General features: G+C 43.0%; 4 protein-coding genes across 10 annotated transcripts; 2 read left to right on the forward strand and 2 right to left on the reverse strand.

Moving 5' to 3' along the window:
* Positions 1–3104: 3104 nt before the first annotated feature.
* Positions 3105–3941, reverse strand: LOC148066750 (cornifelin homolog A-like). The gene is made up of 4 exons (XM_087806697.1): positions 3817–3941; positions 3601–3745; positions 3379–3533; positions 3105–3318 (listed from the first exon to the last, which is right to left on the reverse strand). The coding sequence occupies exons 2-4, from the start codon at positions 3695–3697 to the stop codon at positions 3193–3195; spliced, it is 378 nt and encodes a 125-aa protein (XP_087662823.1). The 5' UTR covers positions 3698–3745; positions 3817–3941; the 3' UTR covers positions 3105–3192.
* A 522-nt stretch (positions 3942–4463) lies between these two features.
* ncf1 (neutrophil cytosolic factor 1) lies at positions 4464–7840 on the forward strand. The gene is made up of 11 exons (XM_087806696.1): positions 4464–4616; positions 4703–4783; positions 4840–4915; positions 5294–5459; positions 6152–6198; positions 6257–6379; positions 6446–6553; positions 6609–6726; positions 7195–7293; positions 7355–7503; positions 7564–7840. The coding sequence occupies exons 1-11, from the start codon at positions 4545–4547 to the stop codon at positions 7692–7694; spliced, it is 1170 nt and encodes a 389-aa protein (XP_087662822.1). The 5' UTR covers positions 4464–4544; the 3' UTR covers positions 7695–7840.
* A 458-nt stretch (positions 7841–8298) lies between these two features.
* On the forward strand, positions 8299–13268 carry st6gal1 (ST6 beta-galactosamide alpha-2,6-sialyltranferase 1). Its single transcript, XM_087806695.1, has 9 exons — positions 8299–8384; positions 8452–8498; positions 10094–10300; positions 10451–10801; positions 10867–11128; positions 11187–11284; positions 11337–11438; positions 11503–11677; positions 12919–13268. Exons 2-9 carry the CDS (start codon positions 8487–8489, stop codon positions 13179–13181), a joined length of 1470 nt encoding a protein of 489 aa, XP_087662821.1. The 5' UTR covers positions 8299–8384; positions 8452–8486; the 3' UTR covers positions 13182–13268.
* Positions 13269–13355: 87 nt separating this feature from the next.
* On the reverse strand, positions 13356–22217 carry uimc1 (ubiquitin interaction motif containing 1). Of its 7 annotated transcripts, none has more exons than XM_087806687.1 (19): positions 22017–22217; positions 21555–21631; positions 21405–21492; positions 20610–20660; positions 19042–19139; positions 18485–18700; positions 18343–18423; positions 18203–18273; positions 18023–18146; positions 17609–17710; positions 17481–17521; positions 17360–17424; positions 17208–17293; positions 17073–17136; positions 16796–17015; positions 16632–16728; positions 16517–16565; positions 13703–13814; positions 13356–13641 (listed from the first exon to the last, which is right to left on the reverse strand). In XM_087806687.1, exons 2-19 carry the CDS (start codon positions 21582–21584, stop codon positions 13506–13508), a joined length of 1731 nt encoding a protein of 576 aa, XP_087662813.1. In that variant the 5' UTR covers positions 21585–21631; positions 22017–22217; the 3' UTR covers positions 13356–13505. The 7 variants fall into 7 exon arrangements, with proteins under 7 accessions (XP_087662813.1, XP_087662818.1, XP_087662820.1 ...); XM_087806692.1 differs by having other exon boundaries at positions 20610–20801; XM_087806694.1 differs by having other exon boundaries at positions 20741–21492.
* Positions 22218–23133: the final 916 nt, after the last annotated feature.

The following is a 23133-nucleotide window of genomic DNA, read 5'->3' on the forward strand; positions in this document are numbered from 1 at the left end:
GAAAATGAATCTAGTCTCCGATGTTATGTTTTCAATACTCCATTCATAGAAGGATGAAGTGCAGATCCGCTGGGGAATAATGTTGCCTTTTGTGTCGGCTCTGCTTCCCCTCCCTTCTCACTTCCCTGCACTGAGAAATAGCTGAAAGATCTCAGCCTCACAAAAATACCCATTACTGTGGAGATAAACCAGGGAATAACGCTGTCAGTCGTTTCTACCTTCAACATGTTTTTGTAGTAGAAATAAAGAAGCCACATTAAGACTGACAATACAGAAAAAAAAGGTTAGAAAATAAAACATTGATTCAATTTTGTAAACATAAATGCATGTAAATTACCTAAGAAACTATCTTTACAAATAAAATGTATATCATTAGTAGATTTTTGCCTTTCACATACCTTTTGTGAAGCTTTTGAAGGCAAAATAATTACCCCCGGAAGAAAAGGATTTATCCACAGTGACAAACAAGGGAAGCAGGCAACTTATTCCACCGGTCACTTCTAGGGAGCCGACGATATAGAATCCAGTCTCGTTTCTAAGTCGCTCATCTCCTGATGCCTGCTGGTCTCTTACTGCTTGTCTTTCATGGCAGAGATTATGTCAAATAATAAATGCATCAGCATTGTATGCTAATGTTCTAACGCTCCGCACCTGTCTGTGTTTAAAAGAAGCAGGAGGGGCAAAGAAAAGATGAACAAAGGCTGAGAAAACTAAACCTCCTATTGGAACTCTTGCATCTCCAGTGTCAGGAGCCTGGTGCTGCTTATTTCTGAATACACTCACAGGGGCTGGAGCTCACAATTGTGCATGTGTGTGTGTGTGTGTGTGTGTGTTTGTGATGATGATGAATCGTTGACGTCAATGGGTGAATGGGTCTTAAAAAAAATTCTCAGCTGATATTAATTTTGCTGAGACATTTTCACATCAGGAAGTGATCGCTTATATCTATGTGTACAGAAGAATAGCATATGGATAAACAATTAATAATTAATTAAAAGAAAAACACAAACTACATAACAATATATAATGAGTATGATCCGGTAGCAGACGGATAAAAAGAGTTCACGCACCAGGATGTTCTGGTCTGTATCTATCTCAGTCTCCAGTTGCAACTCCTGGCTTCTCCTAATTTTCCTCCAAATGTTTATTCTTCTGTATCCACAGAGAAATGTGCAGCTCTTGGTCAACTTTTGATTCCTCAATTCAAATCGTTTACCTACCGAACTGGAAGCCTATGAATAAAGAACAATAGAAAGTAGGATGGAAAGGCGAGTGCTAAAATAGTAGGTAATTATTATTTAATGTAATTAATGTATTCATTTAAAAAACTTAGAGATGAGACGATAAAATACAACTAAATCAATGATACGCAGAAGAAGCATAATTGATTATTTTTTAACAATCTAAACATGTCTAAAAATAGTGCAATGAAAAACATTTACTCACTTTCAGTGCTGAAAGAGCTTAAGTGGGGAGATGTTCTTTTTAGAGGTATCTGGAAAATAAATGATGCATATGTCATGTCAAAGTTGTAACTTCAGTTATGTTTCGCCTTTTGTTCCCATTTTCTAAAGGTGCTTAATATGAGCTTGACACAAAAAGTTAAGACATCCTGAGACTTTTGTCATTTTCTGTTAAGTGGGACATCTTGACATGTTTCATCTTGACATGTTTGTGTCAAAACATCTACACAATACAATGTCATAGATGTAAATTGATTTAAAATATAATCAACATGACATTATTTCTCAAAATTATATTTAGAAAATATAGAAAAATGTTCCTTACATAGATATATTGGAATTAGAATAGAAAATATTAACTGTTCAGTTCAGAAAAAGTTGTAAGAGGTAGAACTTAAGTTAATATTTAATAATATGTATCCTTTTTGAAAATCCATTATGAAATTAAAAAGGAAGGATTTGATGAGGTTAGGTTTAAATTTTAAAAATGTGACACCTTCTTAGGAATGGTATTGTTCATTTTATTTCAGATGTATTTAGTGTAGGTTATAGGAAACCAACATTTTGGTCTCAAATAACCCTGAGAATCTATGGTGGTAAGAAAATACTCGTTTGGTGGAGGATGAAACAGACAATAAGGCACAAATCGCCTGCAGTCTTTTGGACGACGTGAAACACAATAACTGAAAAATAATTCCACTCTAGATACTTGAACCCTGTTCCCAAGAACACACCTTCGCAGGAAGACACACAACTAAGGGAATTACAATTATTACAACATATGATGTTGGATGAGTCCAATGCCAGTTAAACCATTAATTTTTTTATAGATTGTTTTGTATTTGCATTACATCATAGTATTCTTTTTCAAAATGAATCAGTTAATTAAATTAGATTATATCTTCTGGAGTTTGCATGTTCTCCCCGTGTCGCAGGCATGGATGGATGCAGCTATCATCTCAACTGTTCATGTTTATTCCGAATTTTTATATTAATAATAGTTTGAGTTACTGAATTAAAGATAACCGTTTAGTGTTATTAACAAAAACATTTTAAAGACAATATCCAATGAAGTTGTTCAAAACTCGCGGACTTTATCCACTAGAGGTCGTTCGTTTCCCATTGTAGAAAATATGTTTTATTCAAAGCACGCTTGTTATAGTGAGAATGAGAGTCTTATAGTTCCCTTTTTTAATCTCTACATGTGAATAAAAAACAATAGAATAATAAATTAGACCATTTCAATTGTTATTCACTCAGAAACCTGCACACTGATCACGTTCAAAAACTACTTTTCATCCATCTACACACCTAAATGATATTCCATTGAAATCTCCCAACAACATCACCGGTGTCGAAGAAATTATGGATTTGTAGATTTGTAATAATTCAATTCAATTCAAGTGTGTTATCATAACAAAGTTATCTCAAGACACTTTACAGTTGAAGTAAGACTATAGTGGAGAAAGGGAAAACAGATCCAGCAACTCAATAATAAGTAAAGCACAGTGTGGCGAGGAAAAACTTCCTTTTAGAAGGAAAAACGCACTTTAAACTGGCAGAAACCTCGAGCAGAACCAGACTCATTGTAGACAGATGGACGGATAGGAAGAGTGAGGGAGGAAACAGTGAGAGAAAATATATAGAAGAGTCAACACTTTATTGAGTCAGGCAAACAAATGATAAATAAATACATTTGTAAAAAAAACATGAACAAAACATCTCCGTCTCATCTCCGCGTGATGATGTCACCGTACACAGCCGGAAGTTCTCTGTCCCTCATCTCCCGGGATATTTGACACCAGACACACGACGGACAGCAGGTGGCGCACAAGCAGTCCCGACAGAGGGTCCCCTGATGATGACGACACATCGTCAAAACTACTGTGAAAAGCAGCGACATCCATGAACATACCTCGATACCATAGCGATGTCGCACCGACACCCTCAGAGCCATGCTGGCGGCCGGGATGCAGCCCAGGATGTCCAGCAGGGGGAGACAGAGACACTGGCCGAGCTTTCTGCTCGTCGCGCAGGCGAAGCACGGGCAGCAACAACACACATAACAACCTGAAGCACAACAACAAAGTCAACAGTGGAAACGACGAACACACGGCGGTGTTTAAATGACATATACAGTCTCGTTTGGATTGACAACAGTCGCAGATTCCCGACGACCAGTCAGATAATAGACCCGCTGAAGGCTGTGACGTCACCGGCCAGCCGGACAACATCTCACCTGTGATTCACTCACAGGCAGAGAGACCGTCTGTCCGTGTTTCCTGATTGAAAAGTGTGTTATTTGAATTTCAATGCGTGTTGTGAAAAAAAAGAAACCAAAAACAAATCTCACCTCCCTTGTATGTGTTCTTTGGTCCTCCTTCCTTGTTAGTCCTGAATGACTGAAGAAACCTGTGGGACTCGCCGGACCAGAACATTATGAGCTCATCTCACGTGCACGTAAAACCAAAGGTGATGCAGTCAAAAACAAGGAAACATTTTGTCACACAATTTTCCAGTTAGTTAACAAGTTTACCTTCAGAATCAGAAACTTGTTTTACCACAAACAAGTGATTGTTCTGTGGTGTCAGTAGAGAATAAAATAATGAAATAAGATAACACGTCTTCAGTTAAAAAACAACAACATTAAAAATGTTTTAAAAGATGAAATTTGTCTTCAAATATCACTTGGGAGACCTTCTCTTAGAAAAAAGCTTCACTTCTTAGCTCCAGCAAAGTCATTGTGGGATGGTTTCTCAATGTATGTTAGGGCTCCTGTCGTACAGCACGATTGAGGACAAAGTGATTTCTCAGTGTATAAATGTAAAAAATTAAATGCATTCGGCAGCTATGCACTATCAATTTACTATTCATATTAGTTAAAAACATTTTTTAATCTAAATCACAGAAAAATCACTTCTTCAAATTTTTTTTTTCATCTACAAAGTTGGTAAATACAGTCAACATTGCACACATCCTCCTTCCAAGCCGGATGTTTTGTCATCATCAAAAAAAAAGGAACTAGGTACACACAAAGATTCAGGCGGACACACAACAGAAAGTCGTCCTGTGGGGTCAGACATGGAGGAGATCTACGTGAGACACGTGAAGCTTTTGGGATTCGAGAAAAGATTCTCTCCAAGTATACACTATGTAAGTTGTCAAACCTTTCTTTAGTATCAAGCGGGAAATGTACGACTCTGTGATGGTTACTGGGTCTCGGACCTGCTCTTCTGCAGGTCTACATGTTGATGGTGAAGTGGAGTGACTTGTCAGAGAAGCTGGTCTACAGAACCTACCCTCAGATCCACAGTTTCCACGTGAGTGTAAGAGAGAACATCTTCAACTCTGCTCATTCACAAAACTGTTTCCTCAGAAATCCTTGAAGGAGATGTTTCCTATCGAGTCTGGGCAGATCGAGAAGAGAGACAAAATCATTCCATCTCTACCAGGTGAGGAGGTCAAAGGTCAAGAAACATAATAATGAGTTCAGGCTTGATAAAGAGAGGGGAAGAGAGAGTCTGTTCCACTTCCTCAGCAGGTGGCTGACGTTTTTTTAAATGTTAATAAAAGTCATGAGTTGCTGTTGCCAACGTGTAGCAGAGCAGAACATTCCGGAAAGTTGTAACAGCACAATTTCCTCAAGCTGTTTCCAAACCGACCCAAATGTGAGAAGGAGAAACTGCAGCTTCCCACCAACATCACTAAAAACAAAACCTCTACCCCACATGACCTGACTCAAGTTTTGTGTAAAACTTATGTTTTAGACAGGACTCAGCGTAAGACGAATCCTTGAACCTTTGCCTGCGACCTCTCTTCTTTTCCTTCAGCTCCTCGCTGGGTGGACAGTCAGAAGTCACGTGAGAAGCGTCAAAACACTCTGAGCGAGTACTTTGACGCTCTGGTGATTCTGCCGGCCCACATCACCCGCTGCCAGCTGCTCGGAACCTTCTTCACTGTCAGACCAGAAGACGAAAGTCCCCTGGCACCTAACACGTCAGTTTGATAATGAAGATGATGATGAAAATAATGGTGATGAGGAGAATGGTGATGATGCCGATGATGATAGTAATGATGATGGTTATTAGGAGGATGATGATGATGATTAAGGTGATGTGACGGTAATGATGATGATGAAGAAATGATGAAGATTAACCAAATAATGATGACAATAGTGATGATAATGCGAAGATAATGATGACAATTGTTGTTATGATGATGAAGTAGATGATGGCGTTAATGATGATGATGATGATGGTGATTAAGATGATGATGACGGTAATGATGATGATTAGGAAATGATAAAGATTAGCCAAATAATGATGACAATAGTGAAAATGGAATGATGACGAAGTAGATGATGGTGTTAATGATGGTGATGATGATGACTGTAATGATGATGATTAGGAAATGATAAAGATTAGCCAAATAATGATGACAATAGTGAAAATGGAATGTTGATGTTGATAATGATGACGGAGATGATGGAAAATAATGATGACAATCGTTGTAATGATGATGAAGAAGATGATGGTGATGATTATAACAATGATGAAAATGATGGTGAAGATGATGATGGGGACAATATAGGTGATGATGAGGATGAGGAGGAGAAGGAGGAAAAAGAATCATGATGATGATTAAGATGTTGGAAAAAATCACGATGAGGACAATGACTTCTCTTCTAGGCTGAAGAGAAACGAGACGGTTGTCGTGTCTGGAGGAAACGTGTCTGGTAAGATTGCCTCTTTGAACTGTGACACGGGACCCGACAGTAAGAGTTGTTCTGGCAGAGATATCAGGTCCTATCTTGCTGGACTCGTACCGAGTCATGGCAGACTTCACCAAGACCTCCAAGCACGAGATGAACCTGAATACTGGAGACCTTGTGGACGTCATCGAAAAGAATCAGAATGGTGAAAACGTGACACAAATGAACAGAAGGCTGCAGTGGAGGACTTAAGGCTTGCTGCTTTGTCCAGGTTGGTGGTTCTGTCAGGGCGAGTCCAAACGAGGCTGGGTCCCAGCATCATACCTGGAGCCTCTGGATAGTCCAGAAGAGTCTGAGGACCTTGAGCCGGACTATGAAGGTAACACGTGGCTACTCCTACAGATACATAGTAATAATAACCGGACTGTCTTCAGGGCAACCATATGTCACCACTGAAGCCTACGAAGCTCAGCTGGACGACGAGATCTCTCTGAGTAGAGGCGAGACCGTCGCGGTGATCCACAAGCTACTGGACGGTTGGTGGGTGGTCAGGTAAGCTAGGAGAACCAACAGAGTTCTGGTCTTGAAGACTCTCAAATTGTGGTCCTACTCCTTAATTCTCATTTGTCCTGTCATAATGTCCTGGTCCTAATGTCTCTGGATCTCGCATGTTCAGTTCCTTGTGTCTCCCGTCTCATGTCCTGGTCCCTCATGCCCTGGCCATTGTGTCTCATAATCTGATCCTTGTGTCTCATGTCCTGGTCCCTCATGCCCTGGCCATTGTGTCTCATAATCTGATCCTTGTGTCTCATGTCCTGGTCCCTCATGCCCTGGCCATTGTGTCTCATAATCTGATCCTTGTGTCTCATGTCCTGGTCCCTCATGCCCTGGCCATTGTGTCTCATAATCTGATCCTTGTGTCTCATGTCCATGTCCTTGTGTCTCATGTCCTGTTCCTCATGTGTCAAATCAAGTTCTGTGTATCTCTTGGACTGCTTTTCATGTTTCATGTCTTCATAGGAAGGAAGAGCAGACGGGTTTTTTCCCCTCAACTTTCCTTGAGTCAGTGGATAAGGTGAAGAGGACCGACCAGCTGTCCAGACGTCCTCCCCCCCGCAGGTCTCCTCTCTTTCAGAGTCTTGGTACAACTTCCTGTGCTGAAACCTCACTTCCTGTTCAGGTCAACCATAAAGAACCTCAAGAGTATCCACGGGAAGAATCGCAAGCACCTCAGCCAAGACGTCTACCGTAGGAACAGTCGCCGGTTCCTGCAACACAAGGTCCAGCAGCCGACGCCGGCGCCAAGAGACATCAAACCCAGAGTCCAAGGTGAGTCTTCGGCACGTCCTTCAAGCTCTCCTCCTCCTGATGAACTTGTCGTGTTGACAGACTCCAACACCAGGTCCAGTATGGCAGGACCCCTGGTTCCTCCGAGGCCCAGTCCAGAACTCATCCTACAGAGGTGCACAAACAGCACCCGCCAGAGGGTCAGCGTACACAAACATGTGACCACCAAATAATAAACTCTCACTCACACAAAGACAAAACACACAAACACATGCAATAAAGTTTTACCTTACCTTACCTTATTGGACACTCGTAAATCACACACAAAAAAGGTGACATGTATTCATGATGTTCAACAAAAATAAAAGAGTCAAATATCGACTGCGTCATGTTTCAGATTAAATATGATATTTTGTCTACAGTGCCGAACCGACTGGTGTCGGTTAAGTCGGTTAATTTCATCACTGAGCTGCATGATTCTGTGGTAACTGGAGCGTGCTGTGACGTCACACGGACAAGTCCTCTGCAGAGAAACTGCATCTGTCAATTGCTGGTTGTTTGACGGAAACAAACACCACACGTCTTTCAAAGTTCCTCCTCTGAACATGATGAAATGACATATCACACACAGGGTCCCGCAGATTCTGCAAGGCTTTTGGAAGAAGCACGCAGCTCGACGTCAAATACACAAAGGAGGAACAGAATCAGCCCCGGAGGCCGCTGTCGCAGACAGAGCTCTTATTTTGAAACGGTCAAACGGAAGTTCCGTGTTTATGCGTCCAGCTGCACCATAGATGCGGAGAGAGATTGTTCTGAACTGCGACCGTGGCCTCGACACATAACCGCTGAAATGGACCGCGGGAACGCAAAGAGACGTGCACGAAGATCCAAGGACTAGAAGAAGTGAAGTGGAAGCAGCGGAGGTGAGAAGAGTCCCGTCGACATCACGGACGGATGAAAGCGACGCTAACGTTTCTTCTGCCTCTGCAGACTCCAGGAAGATATCCTGGATCATCTCAGACAACATGACCTACCGGGTATCTTCTCCATCATCAGCGGCATCACTATAGTGATCACCCGCAGCGCTTCGTAATTTCAACATCCATCACAATGATCAGGACAGACACCAATCTCCTCCATCAATACTAACTCCATCATCAGTACCACTTCCTTTATCAATACCACCTGCTTTAACAGTACCATCTTCTTCATCAATACCATCTCCCACATCAGTACCATCTCCTTCATCAGTACCACCTCCCACATCAGTACCACCTCCTTCATCAATACCACCTCCTTCATCAGTACCACCTCCCACATCCGTACTGTCTCCTTCATCAGTACCACTCCCACATCAGTACCATCTCCTTCATCAGTACCACTCCCACATCCGTACTGTCTCCTTCATCAGTACCACTCCCACATCAGTACCATCTCCTTCATCAGTACCACCTCCCACATCAGTACTGTCTCCTTCATCAGTACCACTCCCACATCAGTACCACCTCCTTCATCAGTACCATCTCCTTCATCAATGTCATCTCTTTCATCAGTACCACCCTTCATCAATGTCATCTCCTTCATCAGTACCATCTCCTTCATCAGTACCATCTCCTTCATCAGTACCACCTCCCACATCAGTACCACCCTTCATCAATGTCATCTACTTCATCAGTACCATCTCCTTCATCAATACATCTACTTCATCAATACCACACTTCATCAATGTCATCTCCTTCATCAGTACCATCTCCTTCATCAATGTCATCTCCTTCATCAATACATCTACTTCATCAGTACCACCCCTTCATCAATTCCACTGTCTTCATCAGCACAACCATCAACCACAATCATCACCACCAGCACATCCTATAGCACAGCATCATCAGAGCAGCCAACTTCATCATCACATTCATCATCATCCATCTTCATCATTAGAACTGCCATTATCCTCCTTAAAACACCGATCTTCATCAACATCACCTTTACAATCATTGTCATCTTCATCATTAAAACCACCATCTCCTTCATCATGAAAACACCCATCATCATCATCATCATCACCAGAACTGCCATCTTTATCTTCATCATAATCAGAACAGGGCTGGACAGTTAAACTGGTCTTGCAACACAGACCACTTGTATAAGAAAGTTCAGAGTAGACTGTACTTTCTGAGGAGGCTCCAATCATTTAACATCTGCAGGAAGCTCCTCTGCATGTTCTACCAGCCTGTGGTGGCCAGTGTCCTGTTTTATGCTGTGGTGTGTTGGGGTGGGAATGTGTTCAAGAGGAGTGTCAACAGGTTCTGTGGTTGGCATGAAGGTGGACTCACTGGTGACAGTTGCTGAGAGGAGATCACTGGACAAACTACTGTCCATCATGGATGATGACAGTCATACTCTGAACACTGTCATCAGTGAGCTGGGAAGCAGATGAAGTGCACGAATGCTCCTAACCAGATGCAACAGTAATAGACTGAGGGACTCATTCTGAATTTGGGGGTAGGAGTGGAGTGAAAGTATGATCTATTCTATGTTGTGTCTTTATACTTGCATCATCACCATCATCAGAACCCCAATCTTCATCATCATCACAACACCCACGTTCTCATCGTCAGTGTCTCCTCTGCAGATCTCTGGGGCAACGATGGACCGTGTCAGCCTGGTGTGGCGTCTGCGCCGGCGAGCTCGCCGCGGCGCTCTCTGCATGGCTTTCTTCTGCGTGTTGATGGCTCTGCTCTACGCGTTTTGCGCGGAAAACAGCGTTTCTGTTACAGATGCCATCTTCGGAGTCAGGGCGCGTACACGGGCCCAACCTCGGACCCACTCGGTCATCAAGGTGAGGAATTCTTTCCTGGACATGTCATCTTTAAAGACGCGTTGGTCAGTGAGCGGCTCCCGGGACACCCTGAGAAAATATGTTTCCAAGCGGTCAAACGTCTTCATCCTGGTGTTGAACTAATTGTTGTACTTTGTGACTTGTGACCAGGTCATTCGTGGTGGATCCAAACCTGTGTTTGTGGACCCTCAGAAGCTCCCAGGCGTCGTCCCTGGAGTGCGAAACCATCCAATACCAGTCCTCTCCTCACCCAACCACACACTGGCGGAGTCCAAGATCCCCTCCAAGGAGTCGGCCGGCTTCTTCAGTCGCCTCCTGCCGCCGACTCTGGTGAGAGCGATTGAGACTTTTCTTGGAGGCCGGCGACACGGCGGGCTTCGCACTCGAGGCACCGATGCCGAATTGTTTGGGCCACACGGCCTCTTAGGTGAAGTGTGGGATGAGAAGATGTCCAGCAGCATGCTTGGCACCAGACTGAAGAAGGTGGTGCAGAACTACCAGGTAGGTTTTGGAGGCTGGAGTCTCACAGACACATCATCGTAACTCTATCTAACTTATGGGAACAGGCCATGAACAAGTACGGCGTGGAGTTCTCTGGTCAGAGTGTCCTGACTCGCCCCCAACGGAGCGGACCTGAGCTTCTCTGCCAACTTAAGAACAATATCAATGTCACAAGCCTGACATCAGACCTTCCCCCGTTTTCCTCTCTGCCCTGGGCCTCCCAGTTGCCCCCAAAGTCCCTGACCTCCGACCTGGGCCCGTACAAGAACTGCGCCGTTGTGTCCTCTGCTGGTTCCCTGCGGTTTTCTGGACTAGGAAAAGAGATCGGTTGGTGACCATCTCTGCCCTCGTCTTCTCCAGCCCTTAAGACCTTTATCTTTTTTAGACTCCCACGATGCAGTTCTGCGCTTCAATGCCGCTCCCACAGCCGGCTATGAGAAGGACGTAGGCTCCAAAACTACCATCCGCCTCATCAACTCTCAGGTGAGTCTCCTGGTGGACACCCCAGGCCAGGTCTCATCACTCTGACACACAGGTCATGTCGTCCGAGGATCATCGCTTCCTGTCCAGCTCCTTGTACAGCTCCGGCGTGTTGGTGGCGTGGGACCCGGCGCCTTTTTCCGCAGACCTCACTCAGGTAACAGGCTCTGGGTGAAAGCATCACCAATGAAAGTATGAAAGATGTTTTGTGTGTCCGTCAGTGGTTCAACCAGACGGACTATCCCATCTTCGGTCAGTACCAGCGGTATCGCAGGCTCCACCCCCTGCAGCCCTTCTACATCCTGCACCCTCACCTGGAGTGGCAGCTGTGGCAACGCATCCAGGACAACATGCTGGAGCCGATCCAGAAGAACCCTCCGTCTTCAGGCCTGCTAGGTATGTAAACTAAACATGTGAATGACGGTCGTCACCCATGTGTGACCCATCAGACACAACTGAACACCCTTGAACAGTGCGTTGATTTTAAATGTCATACTACAGATGTGGCCTGATATTAAGCTGTGACCTTGTCTCCCAGCAACCATTTGTAATAGAACTTATTTAGATTTTTTTCAAGCAATGATTTCCAAACCTTTATCAAACAAAACTTAACAAAGCACATACACAGGTTGCTCCTGGAGCATCTGTCCAGATGAGTTTCACATGTCTGTCTGATCAGTAATAGAAGGGGGCAGCCAAGCAGCGAAGAAGAATTTAAAGCTGTTGCAAGTAAAATTTGCCATTCCACGTTGGAACCTTCAGAAGCTTCAGTCAGTTGGTAACAGATCTCTTCAACCTCATTCAAAGACTTTCTGTCCTATGTTTTCAATTTAGCACCAAAAATAATTTTTTGAAAACACAAAAAGCTGCAGAACATGGATTGATTGTGAGCTCTAAGGGGAGTTTTTCTATTTTCAAATTCATTAGTCATGTAAAAATTTATTTTCATTCACTTGGCTCATAAAAGTGAAATAGTTTATTAGACCTTTACTTATGCTCTGTTATCTTGACATTTGTTTGTTCTTACAACAATAGCTATGACATTACACTGACACAAAAGTGCTTTTAGGCATTCCATGTTTGCTCTTTGATGATGCAGGAGTTACTGCTTGACTTTAAAGAAACAAAGGTTCAATCACTTTTTGACATTTATAACATGGTAAGAACTCTAAAATGATCAAAATAATCCAGCTAAATTTATCCTGTAATGGTATGATTGTTTAATGATTACTATTTCTGCAATTCAAAGCCCGGCTTTTGTAGGACTAAAAACTTGCTGATCTGAAACTGTGAAACAAAACTTGTCAACCAGCTCTTTTACCTCTAAACTAAAATGACTTTTTGACTCAATGCACATCTACAACTCAATTTAACCTTGATTTACAATACTACTCTCTTCATATGACTACCTCTCATTGAACTTATCACTACATTTGTTTGTGTCCAAAAGGTTTTTCTGATTTATAAACTCATGTTGTACGTTCAAAAACCAATTTACTTCTGTCTCAAAATGCTTTTAAATCTTACCGATGTTTCGTGATTTACGTGATTACTATCGTTAATAGTAATTGATAACATGTAGGTCTCTGCTTCGGTGGTCTCAGCTTGAGGACTTCCATCTATACCTTTCTCTCCAGGTACGGTTCTAATGATGGCGTTGTGCGACGCCGTGCACGTGTACGAGTTCCTTCCGTCTCGCAGGAAGACAGAGCTCTGCCACTACTACCAGCGCTTCTACGACGCCGCCTGCACGCTGGGAGCCTACCACCCACTGCTGTACGAGAAGAACCTGGTGAAGCGGATGAACCGCGGGTCAGACCGGGACATCTACACACACGGACGGGTCACCCTGCCCGGCTTCGGTCAGATTCTCTGTAACAACACAACAGCTTCTGCATGAAGACATCGGAGGATGTTCTTTGATCTTCCAGGTCAAAAGGTCACTGCGGACCGAAAACCAAACACTTTCTTCATCAGAGTAGAACATTTAACGGTTCTGTTGGACCTGGACCACATCAGTGGAGCACTATACCCGTTAGTCAGAGACACGTCAGAAACAAGTTAAATCCCGGTCCTGTGTTGAAAAACGTTTTATTACTACATTTGTTTAAAAAAAAAATCATGTTTTACAGTTGTGACGAGCAGCACTGCGACCTTTGACCCTGACCGGGTTGACCATTTTCAGTGTTAAGTGAGAAAGAGAAAGACACTTTGTAGACTTGTGTCACCGCTTTGGCTTCTGAGACCGTCTACTCCCTCGGTCCAGCAGGTCAGTCGCTGCTGAGACTCCACTGGACATCCTGACTGAGGAATCTTCATCATCATCATCATCATCATCATCTTCAAGCTCAATGATTTCACTGAAAGACAAGTGAGTGTGAGTAACTGGACAAATTCATATGTGGACAAAATTAGTCTCACTTCAGCCCGACACCCAACAAACTGGGCTGGACTCTGGAACCTGATGAGCCCGGTTTGACCGTGGAACTACAGTGAGCTGCACACTCTGACATGTAGGATTTACTTCCTGTTCCTGACATGAAAAAAGAAACGTGCTAAGTTGACTTGTTTTGAAGTGAAATGAATACATTTATTGTTGATTCATGGTTTACTGAATTTAAGTGAGAGGACAGAAGGATGATTACAAAACTGAGTGACGGATGAACACATGACTGAGTGATGGATGAACACATGACTGAGTGATGGATGAACACATGACTGAGTGACGGATGAACACAAGACTGAGTGACGGACGAACACATGACTGAGTGATGGATGAACACATGACTGAGTGATGGATGAACACATGACTGAGTGAAGGATGAACACAAGACTGAGTGATGGACGAACACATGACTGAGTGATGGATGAACACATGACTGAGTGAAGGATGAACACAAGACTGAGTGACGGATGAACACATGACTGAGTGAAGGACAAACACATGACTGAGTGATGTACGAACACATGACTGAATGATGTACGAACACATGACTGAATGATGTACGAACTCATGGCTGAGTGATGGACGAACACATGACTGAGTGACAGATGAACACAAGACTGAGTGAAGGATGAACACAAGTCCGATTGAAGGATGAACACAAGTCCGATTAAAGGATGAACACAAGTCCGATTGAAGGACGAACACATGACTGAGTGAAGGAACGAACACAAGACTGAGTGAAGGACGAACACAAGACTGAGTGAAGGACGAACACAAGACTGAGTGATGTACGAACACATGACTGAATGATGTACGAACACATGACTGAATGATGTACGAACTCATGGCTGAGTGATGGACGAACACATGACTGAGTGACGGATGAACACAAGACTGAGTGAAGGATGAACACAAGTCCGATTGAAGGATGAACACAAGTCCGATTAAAGGATGAACACAAGTCCGATTGAAAGACGAACACATGACTGAGTGAAGGACGAACACAAGACTGAGTGAAGGACGAACACAAGACTGAGTGAAGGACGAACACATGACTGAATGATGTACGAACACATGACTGAGTGAAGGACGAACACAAGACTGAGTGAAGGACGAACACATCACTGAGTGAAGGAAGAACACAAGACTGAGTGAAGGACGAACACAAGACTGAGTGAAGGACGAACACATGACTGAATGATGTACGAACACATGACTGAGTGAAGGACGAACACAAGACTGAGTGAAGGACGAACACATCACTGAGTGAAGGACGAACACAAGACTGAGTGAAGGACGAACACATGACTGAATGATGTACGAACACATGACTGAGTGAAGGACGAACACAAGACTGAGTGAAGGACGAACACATCACTGAGTGAAGGACGAACACAAGACTGAGTGAAGGACGAACACATCACTGAGTGAAGGACGAACACAAGACTGAGTGAAGGACGAACACATGACTGAGTGAAGGACGAACAGATGACTGAGTGATGTACGAACACATGACTGAATGATGTACGAACTCATGGCTGAGTGAAGGACGAACACATCACTGAGTGAAGGATGAACACATGACTGAGTGAAGGATGAACACATGACTGAGTGAAGGATGAACACATGACTGAGTGAAGGACGAACACATGACTGAGTGATGTACGAACACATGACTGAATGATGTACGAACTCATGACTGAGTGAAGGACGAACACATGACTGAGTGAAGGACGAACACATGACTGAGTGACGGACGAACACATGACTGAGTGATGTACGAACACATGACTGAATGATGTACGAACTCATGACTGAGTGAAGGACGAACACATGACTGAGTGAAGGACGAACACATGACTGAGTGACGGACGAACACATGACTGAGTGAAGGACGAACACATGACTGAGTGAAGGACGAACACATGACTGAGTGACGGACGAACACATGACTGAGTGAAGGACGAGTACATGACTGAGTGAAGGACGAACACATGACTGAGTGAAGGATGAACACATGACTGAGTGAAGGACGAACACATGACTGAGTGAAGGATGAACACATGACTGAGTGAAGGACGAACACATGACTGAGTGAAGGATGAACACATGACTGAGTGAAGGATGAACACATGACTGAGTGAAGGACGAACACATGACTGAGTGAAGGATGAACACATGACTGAGTGAAGGATGAACACATGACTGAGTGAAGGATGAACACATGACTGAGTGAAGGATGAACACATGACTGAGTGACGGACGAACACATGACTGAGTGAAGGACGAACACATGACTGAGTGAAGGACGAACACATGACTGAGTGACGGACGAACACATGACTGAGTGAAGGACGAGTACATGACTGAGTGAAGGACGAACACATGACTGAGTGAAGGATGAACACATGACTGAGTGAAGGACGAACACATGACTGAGTGAAGGATGAACACATGACTGAGTGAAGGACGAACACATGACTGAGTGAAGGATGAACACATGACTGAGTGAAGGATGAACACATGACTGAGTGAAGGACGAACACATGACTGAGTGAAGGATGAACACATGACTGAGTGAAGGATGAACACATGACTGAGTGAAGGATGAACACATGACTGAGTGAAGGATGAACACATGACTGAGTGAAGGATGAACACATGACTGAGTGAAGGATAAAACTATCATGCATGATTAATGACAGAGAAAAAGATGCCCAAATAAACGAGTGTTGAACATGAAGAAAGAGTAGATTATAAAATCAGGAGAATGAGAGGGTGAACCGTACCCAGTTGTGCAGCCTCGCTCTGCTCAAGTGCCGACAGCAGGTTTCCTTTCTGAGGGTCAGACAGAAGTCATGTGACATCATAAAACAAGATTGTGGCCGAGACTCGAACACCTACAGCAGGTTTGACGGACAGCTGCACGCACAGCCTGGTGTGGTGACTGTAGTTGCTCACTGACACCATCGTCTGGCAGATGTAGCACTTCTCCTGGACACTGAAAGTCACATGAAAATAACTTCAGTGGGGAATGTCAGACTTGAGGTTCATCTTCAGGTCACGACCTCTCTCTTGCTGCCTCTCGTCGTCGTCTCTTGCGTGGACGAGCTCGAGACCTCTTGTCCCCCTCGCAGAAGGCAGCGTGCATCTCCACGTCTGCCAGCAGGAATGACACGTGACAGAGAGGACATTCCACGTCGGAACCTTCGGAAGCTTCATTCTCTTGGTCGCAAATCTCTTCAACTTCAGACAAAGACTTTCTGTCCTCTGTCGCCTCATGTTCTTCTGTAACCATCGTCAGTCATCAGACACTTGATTCTCATTCTCGAGTCACAAACTTACGCTCCAGCGCTGCAGAATCCAAGACTTCCGACTCAAACACATCTGGAGACGCACCAGCAGGGCTCTGCTGAGACACCACAGTCACCTCATCTGTCCACTCAGCAAAAAGATAGCCCAACAAAGCTAATAACTGACCTTCACAGCATCTCCTTCAAGTCTTGGGCCTTCATCATCTTCATCATCTTCTACATCTTTCTTGTCTCTCTCACTCAGCTGTGTCTCTGACAGCAATATCAGAAAACAAACTTCTCAATGTCTGAACACACAAACAATCCACACACACATACCTGGACAAACGTCAACGTCCATATCCTGTAGATCATGGTCCAGGCCTTCAGGTGTTTCCACAACACTGTCGGTACATTCATGAACATCATCTCAACACACATAAAAACACATGAAGCTCACCTGTCAGCATCAGTCTGTCGAGGCTCAGGTGAGGAAACATTCTGTAGAGATACAGATGAAACTCATTGTGTTAGCTCATCTCATTACAACGCATCCGTGTGTGTGTGTGCATGTGTTCATGTTCACACCGTATCAGGTGTGATGGCTTTTCTCCACTTGGCTTTTCTCCACAGGAGCCTTCGCGCTTCTTTAAGAGTCCGACTGTAGGTATCCAGCTGGCTTACGATCACCTGAACACATACTGATCATGAACACACCAATGAACACACCGTTGATGAACACAATTATGGACACACTCTGATCGTAAACACACACTTTTGATGAACACACTGATCACGAACACACACTGATCAAGAACACAATAATGAACACACAATGATCACGAACATGATGATGAACACAGATGTCTATGAGCACTTTGATAATGAACACACACTGATCATGTACACAAAATGAACACACACTGTTGATGAACCCGCACTCTGATCATGTACACAAAATGAACTCAGTGATCAGGAACACACTCTGATGAAGGGACCCACTTGAGTGTACCGGTCTGGGCTCAGACCTCGGGGACAGAAGGGAACGCCCCAGTAGTACTTGACGGTCTGCAGGTCTGCTGCTCTTCCTTCTTCATCCAACTGCACCCTTGACCGTCCAGTCGACCTGTAGAAGTCCACTTATGTTTTCAATACTCTCAGAAACCAGGATCTTACCAGTACCTTATGGGAGGTGCAGTGTTGCCAGCAGGGGGCGCACAGGTCTCGTGGTTAAACACTGGGCTCAGCGGGTCCTGACCATAAGACCACATCAGTGAACAAGCAAGGTCATGCCTTCTTATCCTCACACCTGCACTACTGACCGCTGTGTAGTCGTCCTCGTCTGACCCATCAAGTATCAGGTCATATGACCTACCTGACGTCACGTCCTCACCACGATCATCCTGCACCAACCACAACGGAGTCAACACAAAAACACACACATGCTTACACACATTAACACACCTGAGTCTGACTCTCTGGTTCCGAAGGTTCGCGCTGGTCTGCGCTGGTCAGCTTCACTCTAGCTGGAGTCATGTGACCCGTGCTGGCTTTAGAGGGGGTTCTGGGAAAAGTGGGGCTCATTGGTCGATGCGATGGGCTGTCCTGAGAGCAGTCGGAGGAGGAAAATGTTGCACTAGTAAAGTCCTGGTTGGAGTGTGAGAGGTCACCCTCTGTTCTCTGAGGAATAGAGGAACATCAGTTAAACTTCTGATTTCCCTTTTAAAAAGACTAGGATTACACAATAAAAGCAACTAAAACAACTAAAAGATACCCTGCAGCAACAGAAAAAGCTCTGTTCCCTCCGAGTTTACAATTGGACCTTGGCACTTTCTGGAGCAGTTGATGCACTGCAGATTTATTTTATTTTATTATTTTTAGTTTTTGGATCATGCCCCCCCCCCCCCATAAAATCCCACCTGCCCATGCCTAGAATTGCCACTGGCTTGCTGGGATGTATTTGAGTTGTAAATAAAACGATAACCCTCGATGGCTTGATGGATGCTGCAGCTGGTACTCACACTCTGGTGGATGGCCTTCCTCACATCATCTTCCTCCTGACTGGCTTCTTGTTTGCTCAGACGAAGAGCCAGCTGCATCATTTCGTCCTCGGTCATCTCTGGAGACAAAGTTCAAATTAACAGGACTTTACTTCTGGACTTCAGGCCAGAGTTTAGATTTGCAAGTGTTTCTCTATGACACATGTGTCAAAGTCAAGCCTTAGGACCAAATCTATCCTGTTGGGTTGTTTTATGTTACATGTCGTATTATATCACATTTGATTTTGTATTATAGTTTTTTATGGTTTACATTTATATATTTATTGTGTATGATAAAATAATGATGTTTAACTTTTTTTATTTACATTTAGGCGCTGCAGAATTTCATGTTGTGTTTACAGCACTGGCAATAACGTTTCTAAATTCCCGGCCACTAGATGGTGCCAGAAGAATAAAAAAAATGCATGCAAAAACTTTAATTCAGACGATATTTCAAAAGAGTTTGTTAGAGGCCAAATTTGGGGGCTGAACTGTCTTTGTGAGACAGCATGCATAGGATGGTTGGCGAGACGTGATGCAAATCACGAACATGACTGTGCTTTAAAACATGTTGACTTTGAATTAAAGACAAAATCCTTTTGGCAACGCATCCATTTTGCTTTTCTGTCTGGTTACTATTGTCTATATTAAAACTAGTGCTGTTATGGAACACAGTGACGTGATCATCCCTACATAAAGTGAGTGATTTAGATAGATAAACTAAATTAATCTCTCTGGAGATCTCTTTCGGGAAATTGTTTTTTTTTTCAATAGCCACAGAAAATACAGCAATTTTTCATAAAAAAATATCAAAATAAAATAAGAACAAGAACAAAAAGAAACAAAGAGAAAGAACAAGATGATACAATCTAAGTCTAAAGATAAAGACAAAGAACATAGATCAAAGAAAAACAACAAAGACAAAGGATACAAAGACTAACATAGAACAGAACACCCAGATACTTTCACTCCACTCCTGCCCCCGAACGCGGAATTGTACAATTTAATAGCCTGAGGAATGAATGAGTAATATATATATACAGTATATATATATATATATATATATATATATATATACACACATTATATATTTGGCATTTATAGGAAAAAAGATGATCAATGTCGACAATTAAACATGAAACGTTGAAAAAAAAAAAAAAAACATAATGTAGATCATTAATTTAATGAATTAGGACAAATAGTTGGTTTTAAATGTTGTGAGTCTTTGTACCATTGAGATGCTATATGCTAACCTTCGTATGAATTCAAGGAAGATTTCACACTCTGCTGTCTTCTCAGACTATTTACTGGTAAGGTGGTGGGGTTATGAACTTGAGGAACTATTTTCCATGCTGCTCTTCAACTTGTCAAAATGTGTAGGTCTTTTTCAGAGAGATTTCCTGGTCAAATACTTGGTTTTTCTAGAACCAACAGTGAGTTGGGAAGAAGGCATAAAACAAGAGCAAATGCTCAAAGTCCTGGGAACTATTGGCATGGGCAGAGGCTGAAAAATACATTAGAGTGTGGAGGTGGTGCACACCTACAAATACCTGGGAGTACAGCTGGATGACAGGCTGGACTGGACCACCAACACAGATGCTCTGTGCAAGAAAGGACAGAGTCGCTTGTACTTCCTTCGAAGGCTGGCATCCTTCAACGTCTGCAGGAAGCTGCTACAGACCTTCTACCAGTCTGTGGTAGCGAGTGCCCTCCTGTACTCAGTGGTGTGCTGGGGGGGCAGTCTAAAGAAGAAGGATGCTTCACGCCTGGACAAACTAATAAGGAAGGCAGGCTCTGGTGTAGGCACAGAACTGGACAGTCTGACATCCATAGCTGAGCGACGCACCCTCAACAGGCTCCTGTCCATCATAGACAATCCACACCATCCACTTCACAGCACCATAGACCGACAGAGGAGTAGCTTCAGTGACAGACTGCTGTCAATGTCCTGCTCCACTGAAAGACTGAGGAGATCATTCCTCCCCCATGCCATCAGACTCTACAACCTGCATCACACATGACGCAGACTTATCCCATCCTTTTTAACGATTTATATATTTTTTTAATATTTTTATTTTATTTTATTTCTATTTTGTTTTGTTCCCCTTTTTTTATACATATGTTACAGTATATTTTAGACTGTACATAACTTGCGTGCCTCTGTGTTCTATCTCTTTGTAATATATTCTGGAGCTGCTGAAGCGTGAATTTCTCTAAGGAGATGAATAAAGTATCTATCTATCTATCTTAGAGGTTGGCTCCAAAGGACTTGCGGGATGCTCACACTCTGCGACCTCTAGTTTCTTAACATGCCACTTCCAAATGATGAGCTTGTCTGCACTGACCTCTGGTCTTCATAACTCTCCGCCTCCAGCGATTGTCTCTGGACGATGATGATGATGTGAGTGAATCACAGTCATGCCCCAGGTCAACCTAGAACAACTAGAACATAAGCTCCACCTTAGATACAACTGGACACACCACGGCCTTCTCACCTTCTGACCCTCCATAACTGCGTCTTCCATCTGCAGGCAAACGATTCTCAACACATCCGACGGCTCCTTGTTTTGGACTTTTTAGAAACACAGGAGTTATCAGTTTACACCGGGAAACGGACCTGCTGTCAAATGATACTTCAGGAAATACATATTTTGTTTATTTTACATTATGAACTTTGGTGGAAAAGTCAAATATAGTTCAAAGATTTTCTTTTAAGTCCTGTTCTTATTGTGTCTAACAAGGACAAAATAATACATGACACTTTGAATATGTATACAATTGGATTTTGCATGACGCTCACTGTGGGGGTGTGAACACAATCTCTTCTAAAAACACTACTACTAATACGACTTCCGTGATTTATTTTCAAAATATGTTTAAACACGTTTCTTGACTTTTTGTAATATTTTGTTGTCCAACGTGTGTAACGTTAGTCTGTTCAATGTTTTAACACGTACCTCAGGAAAACAACATTTCTGAGCAGCAACAAAGTTTGGATTCACGATTATTGCTCAAGTTCCTCCTACACTGAGGAGAATAATGAGCGGGAGTGTGGTCGCTAAACACCACTCACGAGAACTATCATGTCCCTTTCATGTCGTTGATGTATCGATGCTATTCAAGTTTGTTCCTACTTCCGTCACTTTCATCGCGCCATGTTTGTGTCCGTACGTCTTGACGTCACCGCATGACGTTTCGATGAAGGGCTTCAGTGACCATCAACACGAGCGACATCTAGTGGACTGGAGTTTGAGTTAAAGTCGCGTTGTCAACAAAAACTATCACAACGACGGAAACGTAAATGCTAATAATGTGAAGATAAAAAGGAAGAGCATTTTGATATCTATGTTTACCCAACGCACAAAATATTACATTGAAAAATCAAATCTTTACTAAATGAAACTTGACCGAACCTACAAAATGTGAGAAAACAAGTGTGCGCCTCAAAAGAGAACAAAATCATGTCAAGAAATTCCATGATGAAATTGTAACCTCATGATGTTGCAGTTATTGTGTCATGTGTACATTTAAAAAACAGTGTGTGCAAGATAAGAATCGTTCATGTCTGGAATGGAATGAGTTTGAGTGTAAAGCAAGATTGAATAATGAAAAAAATCAGAAGTGTAAAATTAGTTTGGCCAAGAGATAGTTACTTATTTACTCTTGTTGGTTATAAGTAAAGACATTAAAAGACTAGTTTCCTCGACAAGAACTAGACTAAACATGTATCCAACGGTGACTATGTTCAATGGAAGTTGCTTGTGGAGATTATTTAGGATAAAATGGCAGTAAAGCAGAAATGAGAAGAATACGATATTTTCTGTTCTGACTTATGTTTCCTCTCAAAGGATGTTAGTTGGAGATTATTTGATAAATATACTTGACGTGTTGTTTAGTCCACGACTTGAACATTTTCATACCTCCGGTGCCCAATTTTGGCACCTATGTACTACAAATACATCACTATATAGAGATCACTTAAATGTGTCACATGAGATCCTAGCTTACATGTTGTATGTACGTCTATTTTATCCTGAAAAAAAGGACTTTGTTTACAAGTTTTTTTGCCAACAA

The sequence above is a fragment of the Callionymus lyra genome, chromosome 14 (assembly GCF_982586985.1).
Source record: "Callionymus lyra chromosome 14, fCalLyr1.hap1.1, whole genome shotgun sequence".
NCBI classification, from domain to species: Eukaryota; Metazoa; Chordata; class Actinopteri; order Syngnathiformes; family Callionymidae; genus Callionymus; species Callionymus lyra.